The following is a 24,371-nucleotide window of genomic DNA, read 5'->3' on the forward strand; positions in this document are numbered from 1 at the left end:
CCATATTATTAGATTTCCAGAAGGCTTTTGTCACCGTTCCTCAAAAGCGACTCCTTGTCAAATTGAGTTCCTCTTGAGTACATCGTAGTAACTGACGGATAGACATCGAGTAAAACAATATCTGGCATTCCTCAATTAAGTATAACAGGACCCCTGCTGTTCCTGATCTACACAAACGATTTAGTAGTCAATCTGAGTAGTCCTCCCAGATTTTTTGCAGATGGCGCTGTCATTTACTGTCTTATAAAGTCATTAAATGATCAAAATAAACTAAAATAAACTGCAAAATGATTTAGACAAGATATCTGCGTTGTGTAAAGAAGTGGCAATAGACTCTATATAATAAAAAATGTGAAGTCATTCACATGAATACTAAAGATAATCCTCTAAATTTCTGTTACAGGAGAAAACACAAAAATCTAAAGCCTGTGAATTCAACCAAATACTTAGGGTTTGCAATTACGAATAAACTAAATTGTCACGATCACATAGATAATGCAGTGGAGAAAGCAAACCACAGACTGCGGTTTACTCGCTGAATACTTAGAAAATGCAACAAGTCTACCACAGAGACTGCTTACACAACGCTTGTCCGCCCTCTTCCCTATTACTGCTGTGCGGTGTGGGGCCCGGTTCAGACAGAACATAAAAAAAGTTCAAAGAAGGGCAGCTCGTTTTGTATCATCGAGAAATATGGGAGAGAGAGCCACGGATAAGATACGCGAGTTGGGGTGACAATCATTAAAACAAAGGCATTTTTTTCGTTGCGACAACCGCCTACTTCGTCCTCAGAATGGGAAAATATTTTGTTGACGCCACCTGCATAGAAGGAGTGGTTACCATGATAAAATAATGGAAACAGAGCTTACACGGAAATATTTAAGTGTTCGTTTTTCCCGCGCGCTGTTCGAGAGTAAAACGATAGAGAAATAGCTCGAAGGTGGTTCGATGAAGCTCCTACCAGCACTAACTTGTGTATTACTGAGTAATCATGTAGATGTAGATGCAGATTTAGATTCGATCTACATAATACATTGTCGAATTATTATATACAGGGTGCAAAAAACAATACCTCAACTGTTATGTACGTTTCCCTATTATTTGTCGAAAGAAATCTGCTCACATTGGGTTAGCATAAAAATAAAAATGAAAAACCGTCTGTAAAATGAAGGATGGAAGATTAGGGTTTAACGTCACTGTGATGACATTAGAGACGGAGCACATGCTCGGATTAGTGCAAGAACGTGGAAGGAAATCGGTCGTTCCCTTTGAAAGGAACCATCCCGCCATTCGCCTGGAGTGATTTAGGAAAATCACGGAAACGCTAAATCAGAACGAACGGACGCGGATTTTAACCACCGTGAGTAAAGAAGGGTAAATAGTAATATATACAGGTGTTGTTGTAGTAGGACGAAAATGGTGTGTGGTTGACTGAGGCGATCCAGAAGACGTGCAACCTTACGGTTACGTAGCGCACCGTGAAGCGAGAAACTTTAAAGAGATTCCGATCCCAAAACTTATTTTATACGCAAACGGTACATTTCTGGACATGGTTTTCTTATCAAAACTTGACCTATGATGTCCCCTCTACGACAGCAAGAAGCCCATAACAGGAATAGTAAAACATCGTTTATTTACAAATTATAACCTAACAAACTGTGTGATGTAAGTGATGAGATGCATAATTTCAGTCAAACTTAGAAGATAAATAATGCTACTATAGCAGTTGAATTTATCCTTACCCATGACTGCGCTCATAAATTTCCCTCTTTCGCTGGTTGGTATCCACCTCGAGATCATGTAGTTGAGGGATGGCCAGCAGACGCCCTAACGACACAGAAGTACATATGCTATTTCTCATCAAGAATTTCCTTAAATAAAATCCTTTACCGGACCAATAATCACCTGCATGGGTCATTCTAAAAACGAAGAACGCTTTTACGTGAGCCTCGCTATTCTTCCACCGCCATCGCCAACGTCTCATAGATTTTCCTAATCGTTGGCGTCAGTATGACTAACAGCAAGCAGGAACGGTAGTTTACTACTTATTTGTGTGATTTTAAAAGGTGTCCAAACATTAACTATCCCTCTAAGTGCGAGGCAACGACCTTGCCGCAGTGATACACCAGTTCCCGTCAGATCACCAAAGTTAAGCGCTGTCGGGCGTGGGCGGCAGTTGGATGGGTCCGGGGCCAGATGAGCTGTTGCCATTTTTCGGGGTGCACTCAGCCTCGTGATGCCAACTGAGGAGCTACTCGACCGAATAGTAGCGGCGCCGGCAAAGAAAACCATCATAACGATCGGGAGTGCGGTGTGCTGACCACACGCCCCTCCTATCAGCATCCTCATTGAGGATGACACGGCGGTCGGATGGTCTCGATGGGCCACTTGTGGCCTGAAGACAGAGTGCTCTAAGTGCGAGGTCCATACTATAATATGGTATCTTAATTCCAAAAAATTCCGCCTTATCGAAATTTACAGCCCGATAACTGAAGTTATGAAAATGTGATGAATTAAGCTACGGTTAGAAAATCTTGCACCTTGTTTAATGGCAGACCGAAGAATTTTCGTGCTGAACGATCAGGCCGACCTTCTGTCTGACGAAGGAAACTTCAACAGGATAGACACTTTACTGTTGTTTGGTTGAGCATGTGCTTTGGCTCAAATGGCTCTGAGCACTATGCGACTTAACTTCTGAGGTCATCAGTCACCTAGAACTTAGAACTAATTAAGCCTAACTAACCTAAGGACATCACACACATCCATGTCCGAGGCAGGATTCGAACCTGCGACCGTAGCGGTCACGCGGTTCCAGAATGAAGCGCCTAGAACCGCACGGCCACACCGGCCGGCGAGCATGTGCTTTCTTGAGACTTCATGTCCAGTTGTTTACAAAATTAATTCTGGTGATTCGAGCTATAGAAAAGTGTTTTACAGGTGCGTTCTTCGACTTCTGACAGCTTAGTAGCCGGCCGAAGTGGCCGTGAGGTTAAAGGCGGTGCAGTCTGGAACCGCAAGACCGCTACGGTCGCAGGTTCGAATCCTGCCTCGGGCATGGATGTTTGCGATGTCCTTGGGTTAGTTAGGTTTAACTAGTTCTAAGTTCTAGGGGACTAATGACCTCAGCAGTTGAGTCCCATAGTGCTCAGAGCCAAGCCACAGCTTAGTACAAAACACAACGAATGAGAGTTGCAATGAGTTTCGTACTTGGTACGACGAAGATGGCGAGGACTTTTTGAACAACATTGTCACTGGTGATGAGAATTGGTTTCGCCTTAAAGTTTAGAAACAAGGCGTCAGTCAGTGTAATGGCATCATTCACGATCTCAAACAAAACACTGAAAAGCCAAACAGATGCTGACTGCCTAAAAGTCTACGGCTACAGTGTTTTGCGATCGGAAGTACGTTCTGCTCATCGACATTATGCTTAGAAGAGATGGCCTACTGTCGGGCTCTTCGCCGACCGCGCCGCGCCGCGCGAAACAAACGGCGTGGTCATTGCCCAGACGCACTGTGCTGCTTCTTGATAACGTTCTCTCGCGCTCTGCTGCGATGACGATTAGTTTGTTTCGCAGATTAAGTGGGCAGTTTGCCTACGTCTAGCTCATAGCCCATGCTTGCCCTCAGTGATTATAATTTTTTTCTCAAATTTGAGTATTTTTTGGGTAGAAAGCCCTATGGAAATGGCAACGAACAGAAAGAGGACGTTATTGAGTCATTAGACAACTTGGCGGCGACTGACAGTGCAGAGTACGTAGAGAAGATTATGAATCACTATGACAAATGTTTGAATTTGATCACCGACTGTAGAAGAATAGCTAAGATATTGTAAGGGTACAGACACGTTACTTAGTTTCAAATAACTTCTGGGAACTCAGCCAGGTAACACTTTCAGCGACCGTCGATATTTCGGCGGAAGAACACCCCGCCATTTTCAAGGCAAACTGCAATGAACAGGCGACTTACATGCACATTTAAAACCTCGGTTCTGGGACTGATGCAGGAAAGATGACACACACACTGAAAACTAGTGCCACCAAAGATGACCAAAGTCAGAGATATCGATAGTGAGGCTACGAACTCGCAGGTGAGATAGCATTGATTATGTCCCTCTGTTTGGAATCCGACTCTCTCCTTTGTTACTATCGATACTCTCACTATCGATATCTCTGACTTTGGTCATCATTGGTGGCACTAGTGTTCACTGTGTGTGTTATCTTTCCTGCATCACTCCGAGAACCGAGGCTTTAAATTTGCATGTAAGTCGCCTGTCCGTTGCAATTTGCCTTGAAAATGGCGGGGTGTTCTTCCGCCGAAATATTGACGGTTGCTGAAAGTGTTACCTGGCTCAATTCCCGGAAGTTATTTGAAAGTTATATACGCCAGGAGCCAGGAGGAACTCAGGTCTCACGTTAGTTAATATTTCACGGGTTTTGTGAAACTGCTGTCTTTATTATAACTGAGTAATCGTTGATAAATGGCTTTTAGATAAGTTTAAGCAGCGTTATTATCATTAGGTAAGATACTGACATGACTCTCGGTGTGTTCAGGTTGGATTTTAATGTCTGCGGTGCTCATTGGCGTCGTGCGGCAGCAAAGACGCTCTTTACACGAGTTTCAGTCATCGCAAGTGGTCGCTCAGATTCTGCAGAGCAGTGCTTCGCACCATGGAGCTCCCCCTTGGAGAAGCTCCATGGTTTTGTCACCACAGATCCAAGAATGTAGAACGAAGAAAAGAGAAGAATTTGACGACAGAAATCTGTCAGAGGAGATGTACTTGTGAAACGACTAAGTTGTAAACTGAGTTGTAAACTGGCCAATAAACCATATTGCGTCCAGAGTGCATGGCATGTTCTCCTTCGTAGCAAAAAAAGCTTTACGGGATGAACAGGTGGAAGAATTGTCGGTTCCCTCTGGTATAAGATAAAAGCGTACTTCAGAACGGCGGAAACCCTCACAGTATCAAAATATACTGTAAAATAAGTTTTCTTTTATTATGTTAAAAGAAAACGTCTGGAGAAACAAACGTTCTTCTTTTTAGACTGACCCTCGTAAATTATATTTTTATGAAGTTTCTTTTCAAAATTTATATTTATTCTAAGAATGAATGTTGTTCATTTGGCATTTATACACAACCAGATGTTCACATGTATTTAGCTTTCTCAAATAAGATTACTTTATTTCATGTAGAGGACGTACTCACCCCACACATTCCTTGGAATATCCTGAGGGCTACCAAAGCTCTGTAGTCAAGTGATGCAAAAAGTGGTATTAGCAGTGCTGTTAGAGAAATCATAAGGTTGCCCAAGCCAAACACTATCTTTGTGCCGTAGTGCTGGCTAAGCATTCCTCCAGGTACCTGGGCTGCCCAGTACAGCCAGAAAAACGCTCCCATGACAACGTTTTGCTCCTGTTCATCCCAGTCATATCTGTTCTGAAGAAAAAAAATGATTGAAATTCGTACAAGAAAAGTTTTCAAAATAACAACTGCTCAAAAGACGTTCTTCAGCACCCTCGTGACTGCAAAGGATAAGAAAGAGTGTTGTACCTGAACGATAGTGTACCTAGGAACACAGATTTTTTTTTTTTTGGGGGGGGGGGGGAGGGATTTCCGTCTAGTGACAAGAAACTTGAAAGAATAGACACTAGAGATCGCCAAAAGCAGTTTCTGCCGTTTTCTACAGTTTTTGTTGTTGCTAGATATGACGTCGTGCTTTTTACAGCATCGTGTTCTGCACATTTAAGTGCCGTAAAGTACTCTGTTCAAAAGAATTAGAGGAACAAGCGTATCAACGTCGGGATCTATTTTGACACAAGCGATACCTGTGGTCTTACTGAATGGCTTGACATTTTCGCTTTCAATGTAGGCAACATTAAAATCATTCGCCATCTACTGGCTGCGTTATGGATTACAGTGTCAGGTGACCCCTCAGAAGGAAGTGAGTACTGCTGTCCCAGTGTTCTCTAGTGAGATACACAGATGGCAGTTGTCATGTGTGGACGTTATATTCAACCAAGCACATGCAGTTCGAAATCTTAATGCATTGCAAGTTTCAAGAGCGGTGTGCTTGACTCGAAAATGATGAACTTTCGGTCGTGTTGCTGCACATGCCGATCTCTCTCCATTTGTGACCCACAGGTTGTGGAGACGCTACAGGGAGACGGGTAAATAGACAAGGTGGGTTGGACAACGTCTCCGATGCATTACAACACCGAGTGAAGACCGACATCTGACCATCTCTGTGCAGCGGCATCGTACGGATACCGCCAGAGCACTGCGGTCTCAGAAGGACCATTGGAGCAGCTGTGTCCAATCAACTGTAATGAACAGTTTTCGAGAAAGTACCTTACGACCCAGACGTCCTGTTGGAGTACCCCGCTCGACAAGACATCTAGCAGCTCGCCTTCACTTCTGCCGTTCCTACGCCAGCTGACTTCTTTATCACTGGCGAAAAGTGTTATTCAGAGACGAGTCCAGGTATCCTCTGGCGCAAGGCGATGACTGTGTTCGTATGCGGAGACTCGTGGTGAGCGGTGCCTGCCAAATTTTGTTCAGGAAATCGACAGGTTTACGAGGTTCTGCTGTGGATATACTTCAGTGTCGACAGTCACACGGATCTTATTGCTGTCCATGGTCGCCTTAGCGCCTTAAAACGAACATATCCTGTTGGACTATGTGGTGGCTCCTGCATACGGTGGTGGCCCTGACTCCCTTCTAATGCCTTGGCCTGTGTGGCGGACGTCAGTAGGGATGTCTTACGAAACCTAGACGTGGAAGTAACGGAATTGCCGGCGCTGCGTCCCGACCTAAACCCCATCATACATGTGTGGGACATGCTTGACAGATATGTTCCCGGTAGTCCTGTTCCACCTCAGACTCTCCAAGAACTCTCATTGGGCTTAACTGAAGAACGAGAGCAGATACGACAGCGTGACTTCTGTAGACTTGTACGGAGAATATCACATAGGCGTCGAGCAGTGAAAAACGCTCACGCAAGACATACACGTTATTGAAGCTCTCAAAGTCCAATGAAAAGCACCCAGGATGACCGACTGAATGATAGTTTCCACTTTGTTTTCGACACCTGTCGGACGTTTCAGCTCTTTTTATGTAAATAATCGAGGATGTAATGATGTTTTGTTATGTACTTAATTTGTGAAAGATAGAGGTACACTCCTAAGCCAAAACGATTATGGCGTCCGCTGGCGTTGCGGGCATATGACTCGGTAATAAAAGTATGTGTTCGGAGCAGACACGGACGGGGGATCACCCTAGCGAAGATATGGGCTGCAAATTGGGAAATCCAATGAAATAAGTGATTTTGACAAAGGGAAGATTATTATTACGCAGAACTTGTGAACAAAGATATCGAAAACGGCGAAACTGGTCGAATGTTCAATTCCTACTGCAGTGAGCATCAATGGGAAGAGTTAGGACAGTGAAACTAACAGTGAAATTACCACTATGCGCGAAGTGGTTGGACGTCCGCGACTCCTCACAGTTCGTTGGGTTCGGAGGCTTTTCTGCTCTGTAAAGTAGGATAGATGGTGATCTGTGGCATCTCTGTGGAAAGAACATAAATACGGGGTGTTCAAAAAGTCTCTCCGCAGTGCCGTATGGTTGTTAGCCGCACGTGCCGTATGCCGAAGTGAATATACCGAAATGAAACTCAGTGAAATACAAATTATTAATTTATTTAATATTCATTTTTACTTACAAATTTTCACATTAAATGTTGAAAGTGTCCCCCCTGTTATTGAATACACAATTAAATTCGTCTAATCATGTTTCGAAACACAAGCTGTAACATTTCTTCTGTATCAGAAGCAGTGAAAGTGGATATTGCAGTTTTCAATTCATCGATGGATATTGGACGGTTTTTATAGACAGTTGCTTTCACTGCACCCCACAAGAAAAGTCAGATGGTGTTAGGTCAGGCGATCGTGGAGGCCAAAGTCCCTGTGAAGTTATGCGATCACCTATAACATCAGCAAGCATTGACATTGAAACGCGAACTGTATACGCGGTTGCACCATCTTGTTGAAAATAACCGTCACTTAACACAAGTTCTCCTATGAATGGGTACAGAATATGCAGTATCGTTGCGCGTTTATTGTTTCGCTGAAAAATATGGGACCCACAATCCGACGTCTAGAAATTGCAATCCAAACTCCTATTTTCACAGAAATAAGTGGTTCATCATGAATACATAACGGATTCGCAGTACTCCACATACGAGAATTCTGCGAGCTCATGTACCCGTATAAATGAAACCACACCCCATCAGTGAAAAACGTTTCATTAAGAATATCCCTTCCATTTAGTTGAAGAAAATTTTTGAACCATTGACAATAATGCGGTCTCTTGCCATGATAAGTATTTTTCAGTTCTTGCACGACTATCACTTTGTATGGGAAATGTTCTAATTTTTTCCTTACAGCTGTCTGGGGCGTTCCGACACTAACATCGATTTCCTGGGTGAGTTTTCTTACCGACTTGTTCGGACTAATGGACATTTTATCGAAAATATAGAGCAGTTTATCTTCAGATAAAACGCTAGGACGACCACTTCTAGGTGCATCTGTCACTGAACCCGTACTTCGAAATTTCTTAATCAAATCTCGCACAGTATCGCGATGTGGGAGTGTTGTCTCCGGGAAAACTGAATTAAATGTTTGACGAACTGAAACTGCGTATTTACCTCCAGCTTTGAACACATGTTCGACTAAAAACACACGTTCTTCAATGGTTAGCATTTTAACAGCGACAAAAATGAAACAAATGAAGAAAGGAACTAAACTTAAACGTTCACGTCAACACGTAACGACACACACCAACGATACTACTGACGCTGGCTGAGACAAACGAAACAGTGAAATGTTGGGAGAGTCCACTTGAAGGGAAGTAACCCAGGCAGGCGAACAGTCATACGGCATGCGCGGTTAAGAATCATACGGCACTGCGGAGAGACTTTTTGAACACCCCGTATTTCGGAGCACACCGTTCATCGTACATTGTTGAACATGGAGCTCCGCAGCAGACCAGCCCTACATCTTCACATGTTGACCGAACGACATCGTCAGTGCCCGCCAGAGTGGCCGAGCGGTTCTAGGCGCTACAGTCTGGAACCGCGCGACCGCTACGGTCGCAGGTTCGAATCCTGCTTCGGGCGTGGATGTGTGTGATGTCCTTAGGTTAGTTAGGTTTAGGTAGTTCTAAGTTCTGGGGGACTGATGACGTCAGAAGTTAAGTCACATAGCCGGCCGCGGTGGTCTAGCGGTTCTAGGCGCTCAGTCCGGAACCGCGCGACTGCTACGGTCGCAGGTTCGAATCCTGCCTCGGGCATGGATGTGTGTGATGTCCTTAGGTTAGTTAGGTTTAAGTAGTTCTAAGTTCTAGGGGACTGATGACCACAGATGTTAAGTCCCATAGTGCTCAGAGTCATTTTAAGTCCCATAGTACTCAGAGCCATTTGAGCCGACATCGTTACGATTGCAATGGGCACGAGACCACAGGGATTCGACGGTCGATCGATGGAAACATCTCGGATCTTAGGTGAATCACATTTTTGCCACACTAGCTCGATGGTCGTCTCCACAAACGCCGCCATCGAGGTGAATGGCGGCTCTAAACGTGCAGCGCTCCACGGATGCAGGCTGATGGGAACAGTATTACACTTTGGGACACATTCTTCTGCGCTTACATGGGACCTGTGTTGGTAACTGAATTATCTACATCCCTTCATCCTTGATGTCTTCCTTGACGGCGATGTCACCTTTCAGCAATATAATTGTCCGTGTGTTGGAGCCAGAACCGTGCTTCAGTGATGTCTCCGCGGCCAAATTCGCCTGATGTAAATCCTATGGAACTCATCTGGGTCTGTATCGGGCGCCACCACCACGTACACAGATTAGAGACACATTATTTACGTGAATTTCATGACCAGGACGCAGACATCTAATGCTAGACACCTCCTCAAACTAACGAACAACCTGTCTGATCCGTTATACGCAGAATCTGCGATGTATTTCGTTCCAAATACGAACAAACAAGCTACTAAGCACGTGATCATAATGTTTTGGCTCATGAGTGTACAGTTTGGTAACATACCTAGTCCTCAGTTATTGCTCAATGGAGTATGACAGACGTCCAAAGTTACGTTCCCCTATTTCTTCTGAGAATATTTGTTAATTTTTCAGTTAGACAATTTTATGGAAAGTAAAATTATATACACTATATGATAAAAAGTATCCGAACACCTGGCTGAAAATGACTTACAAGTTCGTGGCGCCCTCCATCGGTAATGCTGGAATTCAATATGATGTTGGCCCACCCATAGCCTTGATGACAGCTTCCACTCTCGCAGGCATACGTTCAATCGGTTGCTGGAAGGTTTCTTGGGGAATGACAGCCCATTCTTCACGGAGTGCTGCACTGAGTAGAGGTATCGGTGTTCGTCAGTGAGACCTGACACGAAGTCAGCCAAAACATCCCAAAGGTGTTCTAGAGGATTTAGGTCAGGACTCTGTGCAGGCCAGTCAGTTACACGGATGTTATTGTCGTGTAACCACTCCACCACAGGCCGTGCATTATGAACAGGTGCTCGATCGTGTTGAAAGATGCAATAGCCATCCCCGAATCGCTCTTCAACAGTGGGAAGCAAGAAGGTGCTTAAAACATCAGTGTAGGCCAATGCTGTGATAGTCCCACACAAAACAACAAGGGGTGCAAGCCCCTCCATGAAAAACACGACCACACCATAACACCACCACCTCCGACTTTTGCTATTGGCACTACACACGCTGGCAGATGACATTCACCGGGCATTCCCATCGGATCGCCACATTGCGTACCGTGATTCGTCACTCCACACAACGTTTTTCCACTGTTAAATCGTCCAATGTTTACGCTCCTTGAAGCAAGCGAGGCGTCGTTTCGCATTTACCGGCGTGATGTGTGGTTTATGAGCAGCCGCTCGACCATGAAATCCAAGTTTTCTCACCTCCCTCCTAACTGTCATAGTATTTGCAGTGGATCCTGATGCAGTTTGAAATTCCGGTGTGATGGTCTGGATAGATATCTACGTATTACACATTACGATCCTCTTTAACTGTCGGCGCCTTCTGTCAGTCAACAGACGAGGTCGGCCTGTACACTTTTGTGCTGTATGTGTCCCTTCACATTTCCACTTCACTATCACATCGGGAACAGTGGACCTAGGGATGTTTATGAGTGTGGAAATCTCTCGTACAGACATATAACTCAAGTTATCTGACCACGTTCGAAGTCCATGAGTTTCGCGGTGCGCCCCATTCTGCTCTCGCACGATCTCTAATGACTACTGAGGTCACTGATATGGAGTACCTGGCAGTAGATGGCAGCACACGGCACTTAATATGAACAACGTAGGTTTTTTTGGGTGTCTGCATACTTTTGATCATATAGTATACAAATAAAGAAAAGATTTTATGTGGACATGTGTCGGGAAACGCTTAATTTTTAATTTCCATGTTAGAGTTCATTTTAGTTTCGTCAGTATGTACTGTACTTCCTCGATTCACCACCAGTTGGCCCAATTGAAGGAAGGTAATGTTGACTTCGGTGCTTGTGTTGACATGCGACTCATTGCTCTACAGTACTAGCATCAAGCACATCAGTACGTAGCATCAACAGGTTAGTGTTCATCACGAACGTGGTTTTGCAGTCAGTGCAATGTTTACAAATGAAGAGTTGGCAGATGCCCATTTGATGCATGGATTAGCACGGGGCAATAGCCGTGGCGCGGTACGTTTGTATCCAGACAGATTTCCAGAACGAGGGTGTCCCGACAGGAAGACGTTCGAAGCAATTGATCGGCGTCTTAGGGAGCACGGAACATTCCAGCCTATGACTCGCGACTGGGGAAGACCTAGAGCGACGAGGACACCTGCAATGGACGAGGCAATTCTTCGTGCAGTTGATGATAACCCTAATGTCAGCGTCAGAGAAGTTGATGTCGTACAAGGTAAGGTTGACCACGTCACTGTATGGAGAGTGCTACGGGAGAACCAGTTGTTTCCGTACCATGTACAGCGTGTGCAGGCACTATCAGCAGCTGATTGGCCTCCACGGGTACACTTCTGCGAATGGTTCATCCAACAATGTGTCAAAAATGGTTCAAATGGCTCTGAGCACTATGGGACTCAACTGCTGTGGTCATAAGTCCCCTAGAACTTAGAACTACTTAAACCTAACTAACCTAAGGACATCACACACATCCATGCCCGAGGCAGGATTCGAGCCTGCGACCGTAGCGCTCGTGCGGTTCCAGACTGTAGCGCCTTTAACCGCGCGGCCACTCCGGCCGGCTAATAATGTGTCAATCCTCATTTCAGTGCAAATGTGCTCTTTACGGATGAGGCTTCATTCCAACGTGATCAAATTGTAAATTTTCACAATCAACATCTGTGGGCTGACGAGAATCCGCACGCCATTGTGCAATCACGTCATCAACACAGATTTTCTGTGAACGTTTGGGCAGGCATTGTTGGTGATGTCTTGATTGGGCCCCATGTTCTTCCACCTACACTCAATGGAGCACGTTATCATGATTTCATACGGGATACTCTACCAGTGCTGCTAGAACATGTGCCTTTACAAGTACGACACAACATGTGGTTCATGCACGATGGAGCTCCTGCACATTTCAGTCGAAGTGTTCGTATGCTTCTCAACAACAGATTCGGTGACCGATGGATTGGTAGAGGCGGACCAATTCCATGGCCTCCACGCTCTCCTGACCTCAATCCTCTTGACTTTCATTTATGGGGGCATTTGAAAGCTCTTGTCTACGCAACCCCGGTACCAAATGTAGAGACTCTTCGCGCTCGTGGCTGTGATACAATACGCCATTCTCCAGGGCTGCATCAGCGCATCAGGGATTCCATGCGACGGAGGGTGGATGCATGTATCCTCGCTAACGGAGGACATTTTGAACATTTCCTGTAACAAAGTGTTTGAAGTCACGCTTGTACGTTCTGTTGCTGTGTGTTTCCATTCCATGATTAATGTGATTTGAAGAGAAGTAATAAAATGAGCTCTAACATGGAAAGTAAGCGTTTCCGAACACGTGTCCACATAACATATTTTCTTTCTTTGTGTGTGAGGAATGTTTCCTGAAAGTTTGGCCGTACCTTTTTGTAACACCCTGTCTCTCTCTCTCTATATACACTCCTGGAAATGGAAAAAAGAACACATTGACACCGGTGTGTCAGACCCACCATACTTGCTCCCGACACTGCGAGAGGGCTGTACAAGCAATGATCACACGCACGGCACAGCGGACACACCAGGAACGGCGGTGTTGGCCGTCGAATGGCGCTAGCTGCGCAGCATTTGTGCACCGCCGCCGTCAGTGTCAGCCAGTTTGCCGTGGCATACGGAGCTCCATCGCAGTCTTTAACACTGGTAGCATGCCGCGACAGTGTGGACGTGAACCGTATGTGCAGTTGACGGACTTTGAGCGAGGGCGTATAGTGGGCATGCGGGAGGCCGGGTGGACGTACCGCCGAATTGCTCAACACGTGGGGCGTGAGGTCTCCACAGTACATCGATGTTGTCGCCAGTGGTCGGCGGAAGGTGCACGTGCCCGTCGACCTGGGACCGGACCGCAGCGACGCACGGATGCACGTCAAAACCGTAGGATCCTACGCAGTGCCGTAGGGGACCGCACCGCCACTTCCCAGCAAATTAGGGACACAGTTGCTCCTGGGGTATCGGCGAGGACCATTCGCAACCGTCTCCATGAAGCTGGGCTACGGTCCCGCACACCGTTAGGCCGTCTTCTGCTCACGCCCCAACATCGTGCAGCCCGCCTCCAGTGGTGTCGCGACAGGCGTGAATGGAGGGACGAATGGAGACGTGTTGTCTTCAGCGATGAGAGTCGCTTCTGCCTTGGTGCCAATGATGGTCGTATGCGTGTTTGGCGCCGTGTAGGTGAGCGCCACAATCAAGACTGCATACGACCGAGGCACACAGGGCCAACACCCGGCATCATGGTGTGGGGAGCGATCTCCTACACTGGCCGTACACCACTGGTGATCGTCGAGGGGACACTGAATAGTGCACGGTACATCCAAACCGTCATCGAACCCATCGTTCTACCATTCCTAGACCGGCAATGGAACTTGCTGTTCCAACAGGACAATGCACGTCCGCATGTATCCCGTGCCACCCAACGTGCTCTAGAAGGTGTAAGTCAACTACCCTGGCCAGCAAGATCTCCGGATCTGTCCCCCATTGAGCATGTTTGGGGCTGGATGAAGCGTCGTCTCACGCGGTCTGCACGTCCAGCACGAACGCTGGTCCAACTGAGGCGCCAGGTGGAAATGGCATGGCAAGCCGTTCCACAGGACTACATCCAGCATCTCTACGATCGTCTCCATGGGAGAATAGCAGCCTGCATTGCTGCGAAAGGTGGATATACACTGTACTAGTGCTGACACTGTGCATGCTATGTTGCCTGTGTCTATGTGCCTGTGGTTCTGTCAGTGTGATCATGTGATGTATCTGACCCCAGGAATGTGTCAATAAAGTTTCCCCTTCCTGGGACAATGAATTCACGGTGTTCTTATTTCAATTTCCAGGAGTGTATATACAGGGTTATTACAAATGATTGAAGCGATTTCACAGCTCTACAATAACTTTATTATTTGAGATATTTTCACAATGCTTTGCACACACATACAAAAACTGAAAAAGTTTTTTTAGGCATTCACAAATGTTCGATATGTGCCTCTTTAGTGATTCGGCAGACATCAAGCCGATAATCAAGTTCCTCCCACACTCGGCGCTCACTGCATGCCGACCCGTTGATTTCCCCTTACAGAGGCATCCAGAAGTTTTAAACTGCGCATACCATCGCCGAATGGAGTTAGCAGTTGGTGGATCTTTGTTGAACTTCGTCCTGAAGTGTCGTTGTACTGTTATGGCTGACTGAGGTGAGTGCATTTCAAGCACGACATACGCTTTCTCGGCTCCTGTCGCCATTTTGTCTAACTGTGCTCTCGAGCGCTCTGGCGCAGAAACCTGAAGTGTGGCTTCAGCCGAACAAAACTTTATGAGTTTTTCTACGTATCTGTAGTGTGTTGTGACCATATGTCAATGAGTGGAGCTACAGTGAATTTATGAAATCGCTTCAATCATTTGTAATAGCCCTGTATATATATATATATATATATATATATATTGTAACCATGTGGACTGTACCGACATACTTCGTCACTTATGCACAACTTGTACCTTCAGACAGAAAAAAGTCTTTTGCAGTGGAACATGGCATATTTGCATATTACCTGAGTGTCGTTAACGTCTTAATTTTACCTGTCTTGAAAATCAAAATTTGTGTCAATTTCCAGAAGCTTCAGTATCAAAATGTATTTGATCTATAACTTATTTCTAGAATTCTTGCTTAATTTGAATTCACTTACTGAGTATTGGTGTGTAATAGTTAAATAATGTAACAGATAGACTTTTTCGATTTCAGTCGAATGTTTGTTCCTAGGTATATGACCATGTTGTACCTTGGAACATGCTTTTACATTTGGAAAAACCTTAATTTTCGCAGCTTCAGGAGAAGACTGTAGCACATAAAAAGTGAATGCCACAAGAGTGTTTAAGTACTAAATTTCTATTACAGGAGTGGCTAGAGAGAAAGTTTCAAACGTGAACCCTGTGAGTGCGTGAGTGTGTGTGTGTGTGTGTGTGTGTGTGTGTGTGTGTGTGTGCGTGGAGTGCCACATAGGGCTGACTGCACCAAAGTCAGTTAAAATTTAAAGGCAGGTAAGAAAGTATTTAATCCCGGTCAACTCAAAGTTCGGCTGCCCCAGCCTCATTTAAAGTTCAACAAGCGAGTTAATCGCGTTAAAGGTAACTGAGGTTGGAGGCTCGTTTGTTTTGAATTTATCACGGTTAAAATGAAGCAAACACATACTGTATTAAGACGGCAGCGCGTTTCAATGTTCTAGATACTACAGAATATGAATAAATGTTGTATCTTGACCATAACATATTGCTGTACTTGTGAAAAGCTGAAATCCTTTAGAAGATTACAGGGACAGGAAACTGTATTTCAAACAGAACAGTGTGGCGGTCAAATCAACAAGAGGTGGAATTTCCTACTTATCAGAATAACTCTGTCTCGCTCATGACCAGACTTTTAAGATTAGGGGCAAATGCAACTGGCACATTTGATACGGATACTGGTGAAACTGCTAATGTACATAGAACAACGGCGCAAAGAATTACCAGTGATGTATCGGGGATCATAGCAGCAATGTCTCCACAATACATAAAGTTTCCTTCTCGGGCAGAATTAAACATTTTGATGGATGGTTTCAACATACTGGATGGATTTCTTCGAGTCCTTGGTACAGAGTGGACTGTATTCACATAAGAGAAGTATCTCCTGGGGGATATGATGCAGAACGTTTCTGCAATAGAAAACCATATTTTTCATTTAACTGCCATACCATCAGTGAAAACAATTTAATAATACAGGACACTGTTGTTCAGTGCCGTGGATTGAAATTAAACTGTGTTGCTATATTTGACCACACTTCCAGTTTCTGGCTAACACTACACCGTTCCGTTTTTCTGCATTATAAAATTTTCACATTACAGCCAACCACCTCTAAAAGGATATCAGTTTCAAATTCTGAGAAATTCGGCGTCCTTTCCTTGCCCTTCATAATTCAGTAACAATACCCCGTTATCATAACAAACTGAAAAGTGAGCGTAAGTACCAAGGAGGCTAGAGGTAAGTACGACTGACAGCGATTATCATTGTCTTTGCCTACGTATTGGGCACTTTCCTTTGTAACACACGGAGTTAACAGTGGTCCAATTCTCTCTTAACTGAACGTGTTTTGCTAACCGGCTTTAACGCTGGTGCGGTGCAGAGACAACTTAATTACGATTAAGCTTTAACCGTGATCATCGGACCCTCAGTTATCTTGTTTTTTAATCGACGGTAGAGCAGTCGGCCCATAGATTGCTCCGTGACACCAGTGGTCAACGGGACAGTGCAGCTTGTACAAACTATTAAGTCTGTTAGCATATGTCGTTGGCTCTTTCCAAGCTTACTGTGCGCATACTTTGAAGGCAATTGGTAGCTGCCGAACTCGTACAATCCAAATGGTATAGTTCGGATATCCAGCTGCCGTCGTAAAACACAAAATATCGAAAATCATCCTTGTAGCAATCAGCCATGACCAACGACACCAGCTGTAGGCACTCGATACAGTGTGATACAATTGTGTGCTTCCTTTTTGGAGCCAACTGGGAGCTCTATGGTGATGCAGAAAACTAGAAAGTGTCTTCAAGCGAACAGTTTAGCCTCTGGACCAGTGGTCGTCAAACAGCAGCCCGAGGCCTCATGCATCCCAAACCAGGTATTCGTGTGGCCCACTGCTCTCGGTGTTTTTTATAACATGCTTCTAGTAACTAACAGCCAAATCGAAAGACGTCAGCTAACGTGTAGAACTTCTTAAGAGTGTAGTTTCGCTGCTCCATAACAAACAAAAATACTTACAGAGACAGTAGTATTTTAAGAAGTGATTATTTTTTATGGACGTTGAATAATTTGGCCGTGAGCCAAGTAGTTGGCTGCTTACCTCAGGGGCAGAGGGGGAAGTAGCGCGGCCACTGCCGTGGAGATGTTTTATTGTGTGACGGGGGGGGGGGGGGGGGGCGGGGGGATGTTTTATTGTCTGACATCCAGTGCTGATAACTCGAATGGCGTACACAACTCATGCCGATCAGCGGCTGTGTTATAAATTTTGACATGGAAGTAATATGGATGTACATTACAGGCTCGGCAATCTTCAAATGCTGTGCATATTTTTACGAAGGAATTCGAAATTAAATTAACGCTGTTGTAAGACAACGCAATGAGTAGAAGAAAAACGACTTTCAAAACTTGTGAACGTGTCTCATACTGCATGATACATTTAAATACAAGTATAATCAGTTAACCATACGCTCACATAGGCAACACAACAACACTGCGTCATGCAACTGCTGAAGGTGGCAGCAATCAGAAACAAAGAGCTATTAACATGAAGTTATCCGAATGAAGCTGACTTTCAATGAGCAGTACTTTGGGGCAGGTGGTAAACTTATCAGGTGGTAAACTTATCGCACCTTTAATATAGCTACTCTGCACCAGACTAGCGGGCTCATGTCATACTACACAACTGAGCCATTGCGGCTCTCTGGTTATCGATAATTCGTGCTTGGTTTGTCCACTAGGGCTTGGCAGATGGGTGTTGGTGCGCTCTGGCGGCGAATTTGGGGGAGGGGGGGGGGGGGGAAGGAAGCGGATCGCTTCGTGGTTGAGAGAGAGAGAAAGGTAGGAGGCTGTTTGGCTGCCGTGAGTTCATCAGGGTAGCCTGTGCAGTTGGCACCTTACGTCACCGAAGGACTGCTGCTGACTTCAGTAAGGTAGCCAAATGTGGAACTGAAGTCACGCGTTTAGATGATGGTGACTGATGCTGCTTCTAATGGCATAAGTTCTCGCCTCCGAACCTACAGCCACAGCGAACTTTAACATAATCACAACATTTTGAATAGATCATTAGCTGTTTATTGCGATTTTGTCCGTTAGCCGGTTCCCGAGAAATGACGTCAAGTGATCTCTCATGCTATTAAAGTTCTACTTGTCATTTATATGTTATAGTTTATGAATTTGTTTGTTAAACTGTTTTTTCTAAATTATTGATTTAGCCTGTTGCAGCTACTTTGTGTACCGGGAAGCGGGCGATATATATGTTAATCTGTTTCTCCTGGTCAGATGCTTGAACTATTTGGCTATGGTCGCTCGCCTTGTGAACAATTGTCGCATGTAACATTTAATATAAAAGATTGAGAGCTGTATGATTTCAATTACTCCACAATCATACGTCTTGGCATTTGTATGGCTCTACAGTAAGCAAGGATAATAATCAAATCCTGTCACTGAAGTGTTTTTAAAGTGTGGTTTTGAATTTATGTTGGTATTTTACGTGATATAAATTCAAAACCACACTTTAACCACACTTTTATATTGGTATTTTACATAACCCACCCATGAACCATGGACCTTGCCGTTGGTGGGGAGGCTTGCGTGCCTCAATGATACAGATAGCCGTACCGTAGGTGCAACCACAACGGAGGGGTATCTGTTGAGAGGCCAGACAAACGTGTGGTTCCTGAAGAGGGGCAGCAGCCTTTTCAGTAGTTGCAGGGGCAACAGTCTGGATGATTGACTGACCTGGCCTTGTAACACTAACCAAAATGGCCTTGCTGTTCTGGTACTGCGAACGGCTGAAAGCAAGGGGAAACTACAGCCGTAATTTTTCCTGAGGGCATACAGCTTTACTGTATGACTAAATGATGATGGCGGCCTCTTGGGTAAAATATTCCGGAGGCAAAATAGTCCCCCATTCGGATCTACGGGCGGGGACTACTCAAGAGGACGTCGTTATCAGGAGAAAGAAAACTGGCGTTCTACAGATCGGAGCGTGGAATGTCAGATCCCTTAATCGGGCAGGTAGGTTAGAAAATTTAAAAAGGGAAATGGATAGGTCAAAGTTAGATATAGTGGGAATTAGTGCGGTGGCAGGAGGAACCAGACTTTTGGTCAGGTGAATACAGGGCTATAAATACAAAATCAAATAGGGGTAATGCAGGAGTAGGTTTAATAATGAATAAAAAAATAGGAGTGAGGGTAAGTTACTACCAACAGCATAGTGAACGTATTATTGTGGCCAAGATAGACACGAAGGCCACGTCTACTACAGTAGTACAAGTTTATATGTCAACTAGCTCTGCAGATGACGAAGAAATTGATGAAATGTATGAGGAGATAAAAGAAATTATTCAGGTAGTGAAGGGAGACGAAAATTTAATAGTCATGGGTGACTGGAATTCGAGAGTAGGAAAAGGGAGAGAAGGTAACATAGTAGGTGAATATGGAATGGGGCTAAGAAATGAAAGAGGAAGCCGCCTGGTAGAATTTTGCGCAGAGCATAACTTAATCATAGCTAACAATTGGTTCAAGAATCACGAAAGAAGGTTGTATACATGGAAGAATCCTGGAGATACTAAAAGGTATCAGATAGATTATATAATGGTAAGACAGAGATTTAGGAACCAGGTTTTAAATTGTAAGACATTTCCAGGGGCCGATGTGGACTCTGATCACAATCTATTGGTTATGAACTGTAGATTAAAACTGAAGAGACCGCAAAAAAGTGGGAACTTAAGGAGATGGGACCTGGATAAACTGACTAAACCAGAGGTTTTACAGAGTTTCGGGGAGAGCATAAGGGAACAATTGACAGGAATGGAGGAAAGAAATAGAGTAGAAGAAGAATGGGTAGCTTTGAGGGATGAAGTAGTGAAGGCAGCACAGGATCAAATAGGTAAAAAGACGAGGGCTAGTAGAAACCCTTGGGTAACAGAAGAAATACTGAATTTAATTTATGAAAGGAGAAAATATAAAAATGCAGTAAATGTAGCAGCAAAAAGAAATACGAACGTCTCAGAAATGATATCGACAGGAAGTACAAAATGGCTAAGCAGGGATGGCTAGAGGACAAATGTAAGGATGTAGGGGCTTATCTCATGAGGGGTAAGATAGATACTGCCTACAGGAAAATTAAAGAGACCTTTGGAGAAAGGAGAACCACATGCATGAATATCAAGAGCATTGATGGAAACCCAGTTCTAAGCAAAGAAGGGAAAGCAGAAAGGTGGAAGGAATATATAGAGGGTCTATACAAGGGCGATGTACTTGAGGACAATATTATGGAAATGGAAGAGGATGTAGATGAAGATGAAATAGGAGATATGATACTGCGTGAAGAGTTTGACAGAGCACTGAAAGACCTGAGTCGAAACAAGGCCCCCGGAGTAGACAACATTCCATTAGAACTACTGACGGCCTTGGGAGAGCCAGTCCTGACAAAAGTGTACCATCTGGTGAGCAAGATGTATGAGACAAGCGAAGAAGAATATAATATTTCCAATCCCAAAGAAAGCGGGTGTTGACAGATGTGAAAATTACCGAACTATCAGTTTAATAAGTCACAGCTGCAAAATACTTACGCGAATTCTTTACAGACGAATGGAAAAACTAATAGGAGCCGATCTCGGGGAAGATCAGTTTGGAATCCGTAGAAATGTTGGAACACGTGAAGCAATACACCAGCTTTCTTTGAAATTCCAATTGGACTGTATAACAATCACAAAATTTATGGGACTGAATTTTCTTCTGGTGTGAACACAGACAAACACTTGCAAATAGACTTTCATCACCACATTATGCCCTTAAAGTCTTGTCATCAATGTGTAACACCCTGTGCTTTTAGTTACATGGTACTCAGACTATTACGCACCAAGACAGTAAGGGAATGGGAGAGAGAATATTTTTCTGTCTCTACAGCCAGGCATTGCTCAAACACGCGGAAATATCAACACGAGCCAGCTGCTAGGTGTAAACATTTCGACATAATTAGTCGGTCACTAAGAGGGTGACGTCAGCACTTCTGGGTGTGAGTGTGAGCTAGCTCAGAGGACAAGTGTAAGAAAAGTACAGACCAACCGACCTACTGTAGTAAACATTATGTAAGGAACCTTAGGTTGGACGCAACAACATCTATCACGAGTTCGACGGAGCAGACATGTAGTTGTTGTTGTGGTCTTCAGTCCTGAGACTGGTTTGATGCAGCTCTCCATGCTACTCTATCCTGTGCAAGCTTCATCTCCCAGTACCTACTGCAGCCTACATCCTTCTCAATCTGCTTAGTGTATTCATCTCTTGATCTCCCTCTACGATTTTTACCCAACACGCTGCCATCCAATACTAAATTGGTGATCCCTCGATGGTTCAGAACATGTCCTACCAACCGATCCCTTCTTCTAGTCAAGTTGTGGCACAAGCTCTTCTTCTCCCCAATTCCATTCAATACCTCCTCATTAGTTATGTGATCTACCCATGTAATCTTCAGCATTCTTCTGTAGCACCACATTACGAAAGCTTCTATTCAGTTCTTGTCTAAACTATTTATCGTCCATGTTTCACTTCCATACATGGCTACATTCCACACAAGGCTACACTCCATACAAATACTTTCAGAAACGACTTCCTGACATTTAAATCTATACTCGATGTTAACAAATTTTTCTTCTTCAGAAACGCTTTCCTTCCCATTGCCAGTCTACATTTTATATCCTCTCTACTTCGACCATCATCAGTTATTTTGCTCCCCAAATAGCAAACCTCCTTTACTACTTTAAGTGTCTCATTTCCTAATCTAATTTCCTCAGCATCACCCGACTTAATTCGACTACATTCCATTATCCTTATTTTGCTTTTGTTGATGTTCATGTTATACCCTCCTTTCAAGACACTGTCCATTCCGTTCAACTGCTCTTCCCAGTCCTTTGCTGTCTCTGACAGAATTACAATGTCATCGGCGAACCTCAAAGTTTTTATTTCTTCTCCATGGATTTTAATACCTACACCGAATTTTTCTTTTGTTTCCTTTATTGCTTGCTCAGTATACAGATTGAATAACATCGGGTATAGGCTACAACCCTGTCTCACTCCCTTCCCAACCACTGTTTCCCTTTCATACCCCTCGACTCATATAACTGACATCTGCTTTCTGCAGAAATTGTAAATAGCCTTTCGCTCCCTGTATTTTACCCTGCCAAATTCAGAATTTGAAAGAGAGTATTCCAATCAACATTGTCAAAAGCTTTCTCTAAGTCTACAAATTCTAGAAACGTAGGTTTGCCTTTCCTTAATCTTTCTTCTAAGATAAGTCGTAGGGTCAGTATTGCCTCACGTGTTCCAATATTTCTACGGAATCCAAACTGATCTTCCCCGAGGTCGGCTTCTACCAGTTTTTCCATTCGTCTGTAAAGAATTCGCGTTAGTATTTTGCAGCTGTGACTTATCAACTGATAGTTCGGTAATTTTCACATCTGTCAACACCTGCTTTCTTTATGATTGGAATTATTATATTCTTCTTGAAGTCTGAGGGTACTTCGCCTGTCTCATACATCTTGCTCACCAGATGGTAGAGTTTTGTCAGGACTGGCTCTCCCAAGGCCGTCAGTAGTTCCAATGGAATGTTGTCTACTCCGGGGGCCTTGTTTCGACTCAGGTCTTTCAGTGCTCTGTCAAACTCTTCACGCAGTATCATATCTCCCATGTCATCTTCATTTACATCCTCTTCCATTTCCATAATATTGTCCTCAAGTACATCGCTCTTGTATAGACCTTCTATATACTCCTTCCACCTTTCTGCTTTCCTTTCTCTGCTTAGAACTGGGTTTCCATGAAAGCTCTTGATATTCATGCAAGTGGTTCTCCTTTCTCCAAAGGTCTCTTTAATTTTCCTGTTGGCAGTATCTATCTTACCCCTAGTGAAATAGGCCTCTAATCCTGACATTTGTCCTCTAGCCATCCCTGCTTAGCCATTTTGCACTTCCTGTCTATATCGTTTTTGAGACGTTTGTATTCCTTTTTGCCTGCTTCACTTACTGCATTTTTATATTTTCTCCTTTCATCAATTAAATTCAATATGTTTTCTGTTACCTAAGGGTTTCTACTAGCCCTGACGCTGAACAAATTGATTAAGCCGATACAGCAAAACTGAAGACCGCTGGTCAGTCGTAATGAGTGAGACTGATTCGGTCTTTAGAAATGACGTTGTACGGCACAGCCACTCCTCGACGCCATAAATGCTCGACCACTAGCCTAGAGATAGTCGATTAGTAGGCTCAGTGACAATTATTTCGTTCGCACTCGAGTCTCTGATTATTATATCGTAACAACTTTTGTGAAGTTGTCCCACTATTCATCGTGCTCTTGTTGCTTGATGTGATGTCTACCAATCTGTAGCCACTGATGAGTATGAACCAGCATCCAGAACTAGTCACCACTGATGGGTAGTTCCGGTTCAAGACAACAACAGCTCTGAAACTTCAGTATAATTCGGGTCAGATGGCCTACCGAACTGGTCGGGCAGGATCGGCATTCAGCACATCACGGCATCTGACACAATGGTCCATCTGATGGGACAACGTTGGCAGTGCACATGAGGCAACTACACACGCGCCGCAGTCACAGCCTCATCTGTAGCGCACCAGCGATAGCAGCAGACCAGCCGAAAGGAAGCGCCTTCCAAACCAACGGATGGGCAACCCACCACATTCCGTGTCACTGGCCAGGGGACGATTCTGACGTAGCGATCTTCAGCAGCCCCAAGTCTGGATCTGGTTTCAGCTGATTTCACTCTGGCTTATGAAGCTGCCGCAGAAGAAAGGGCGACGAGATGTT

The 24,371-nt window shown here is 44.4% G+C and overlaps 1 protein-coding gene across 1 annotated transcript in view; it reads right to left on the minus strand.

Moving 5' to 3' along the window:
- LOC124596168 (sialin-like) overlaps positions 1-24,371 on the minus strand; it is a 146,549-nt gene that overhangs the window by 76,638 nt on the left and 45,540 nt on the right. The window contains exons 3-4 of the mRNA XM_047135206.1: positions 5,204-5,434; positions 1,743-1,827 (exon numbers count right to left, since the gene is read on the minus strand). Of these exons, the coding sequence (XP_046991162.1) occupies positions 1,743-1,827; positions 5,204-5,434 (316 nt within the window). The remainder of the gene's footprint in view (positions 1-1,742; positions 1,828-5,203; positions 5,435-24,371) is intronic.

This window comes from Schistocerca americana, chromosome 2 (genome assembly GCF_021461395.2).
Source record: "Schistocerca americana isolate TAMUIC-IGC-003095 chromosome 2, iqSchAmer2.1, whole genome shotgun sequence".
Classification (NCBI taxonomy): Eukaryota; Metazoa; Arthropoda; class Insecta; order Orthoptera; family Acrididae; genus Schistocerca; species Schistocerca americana.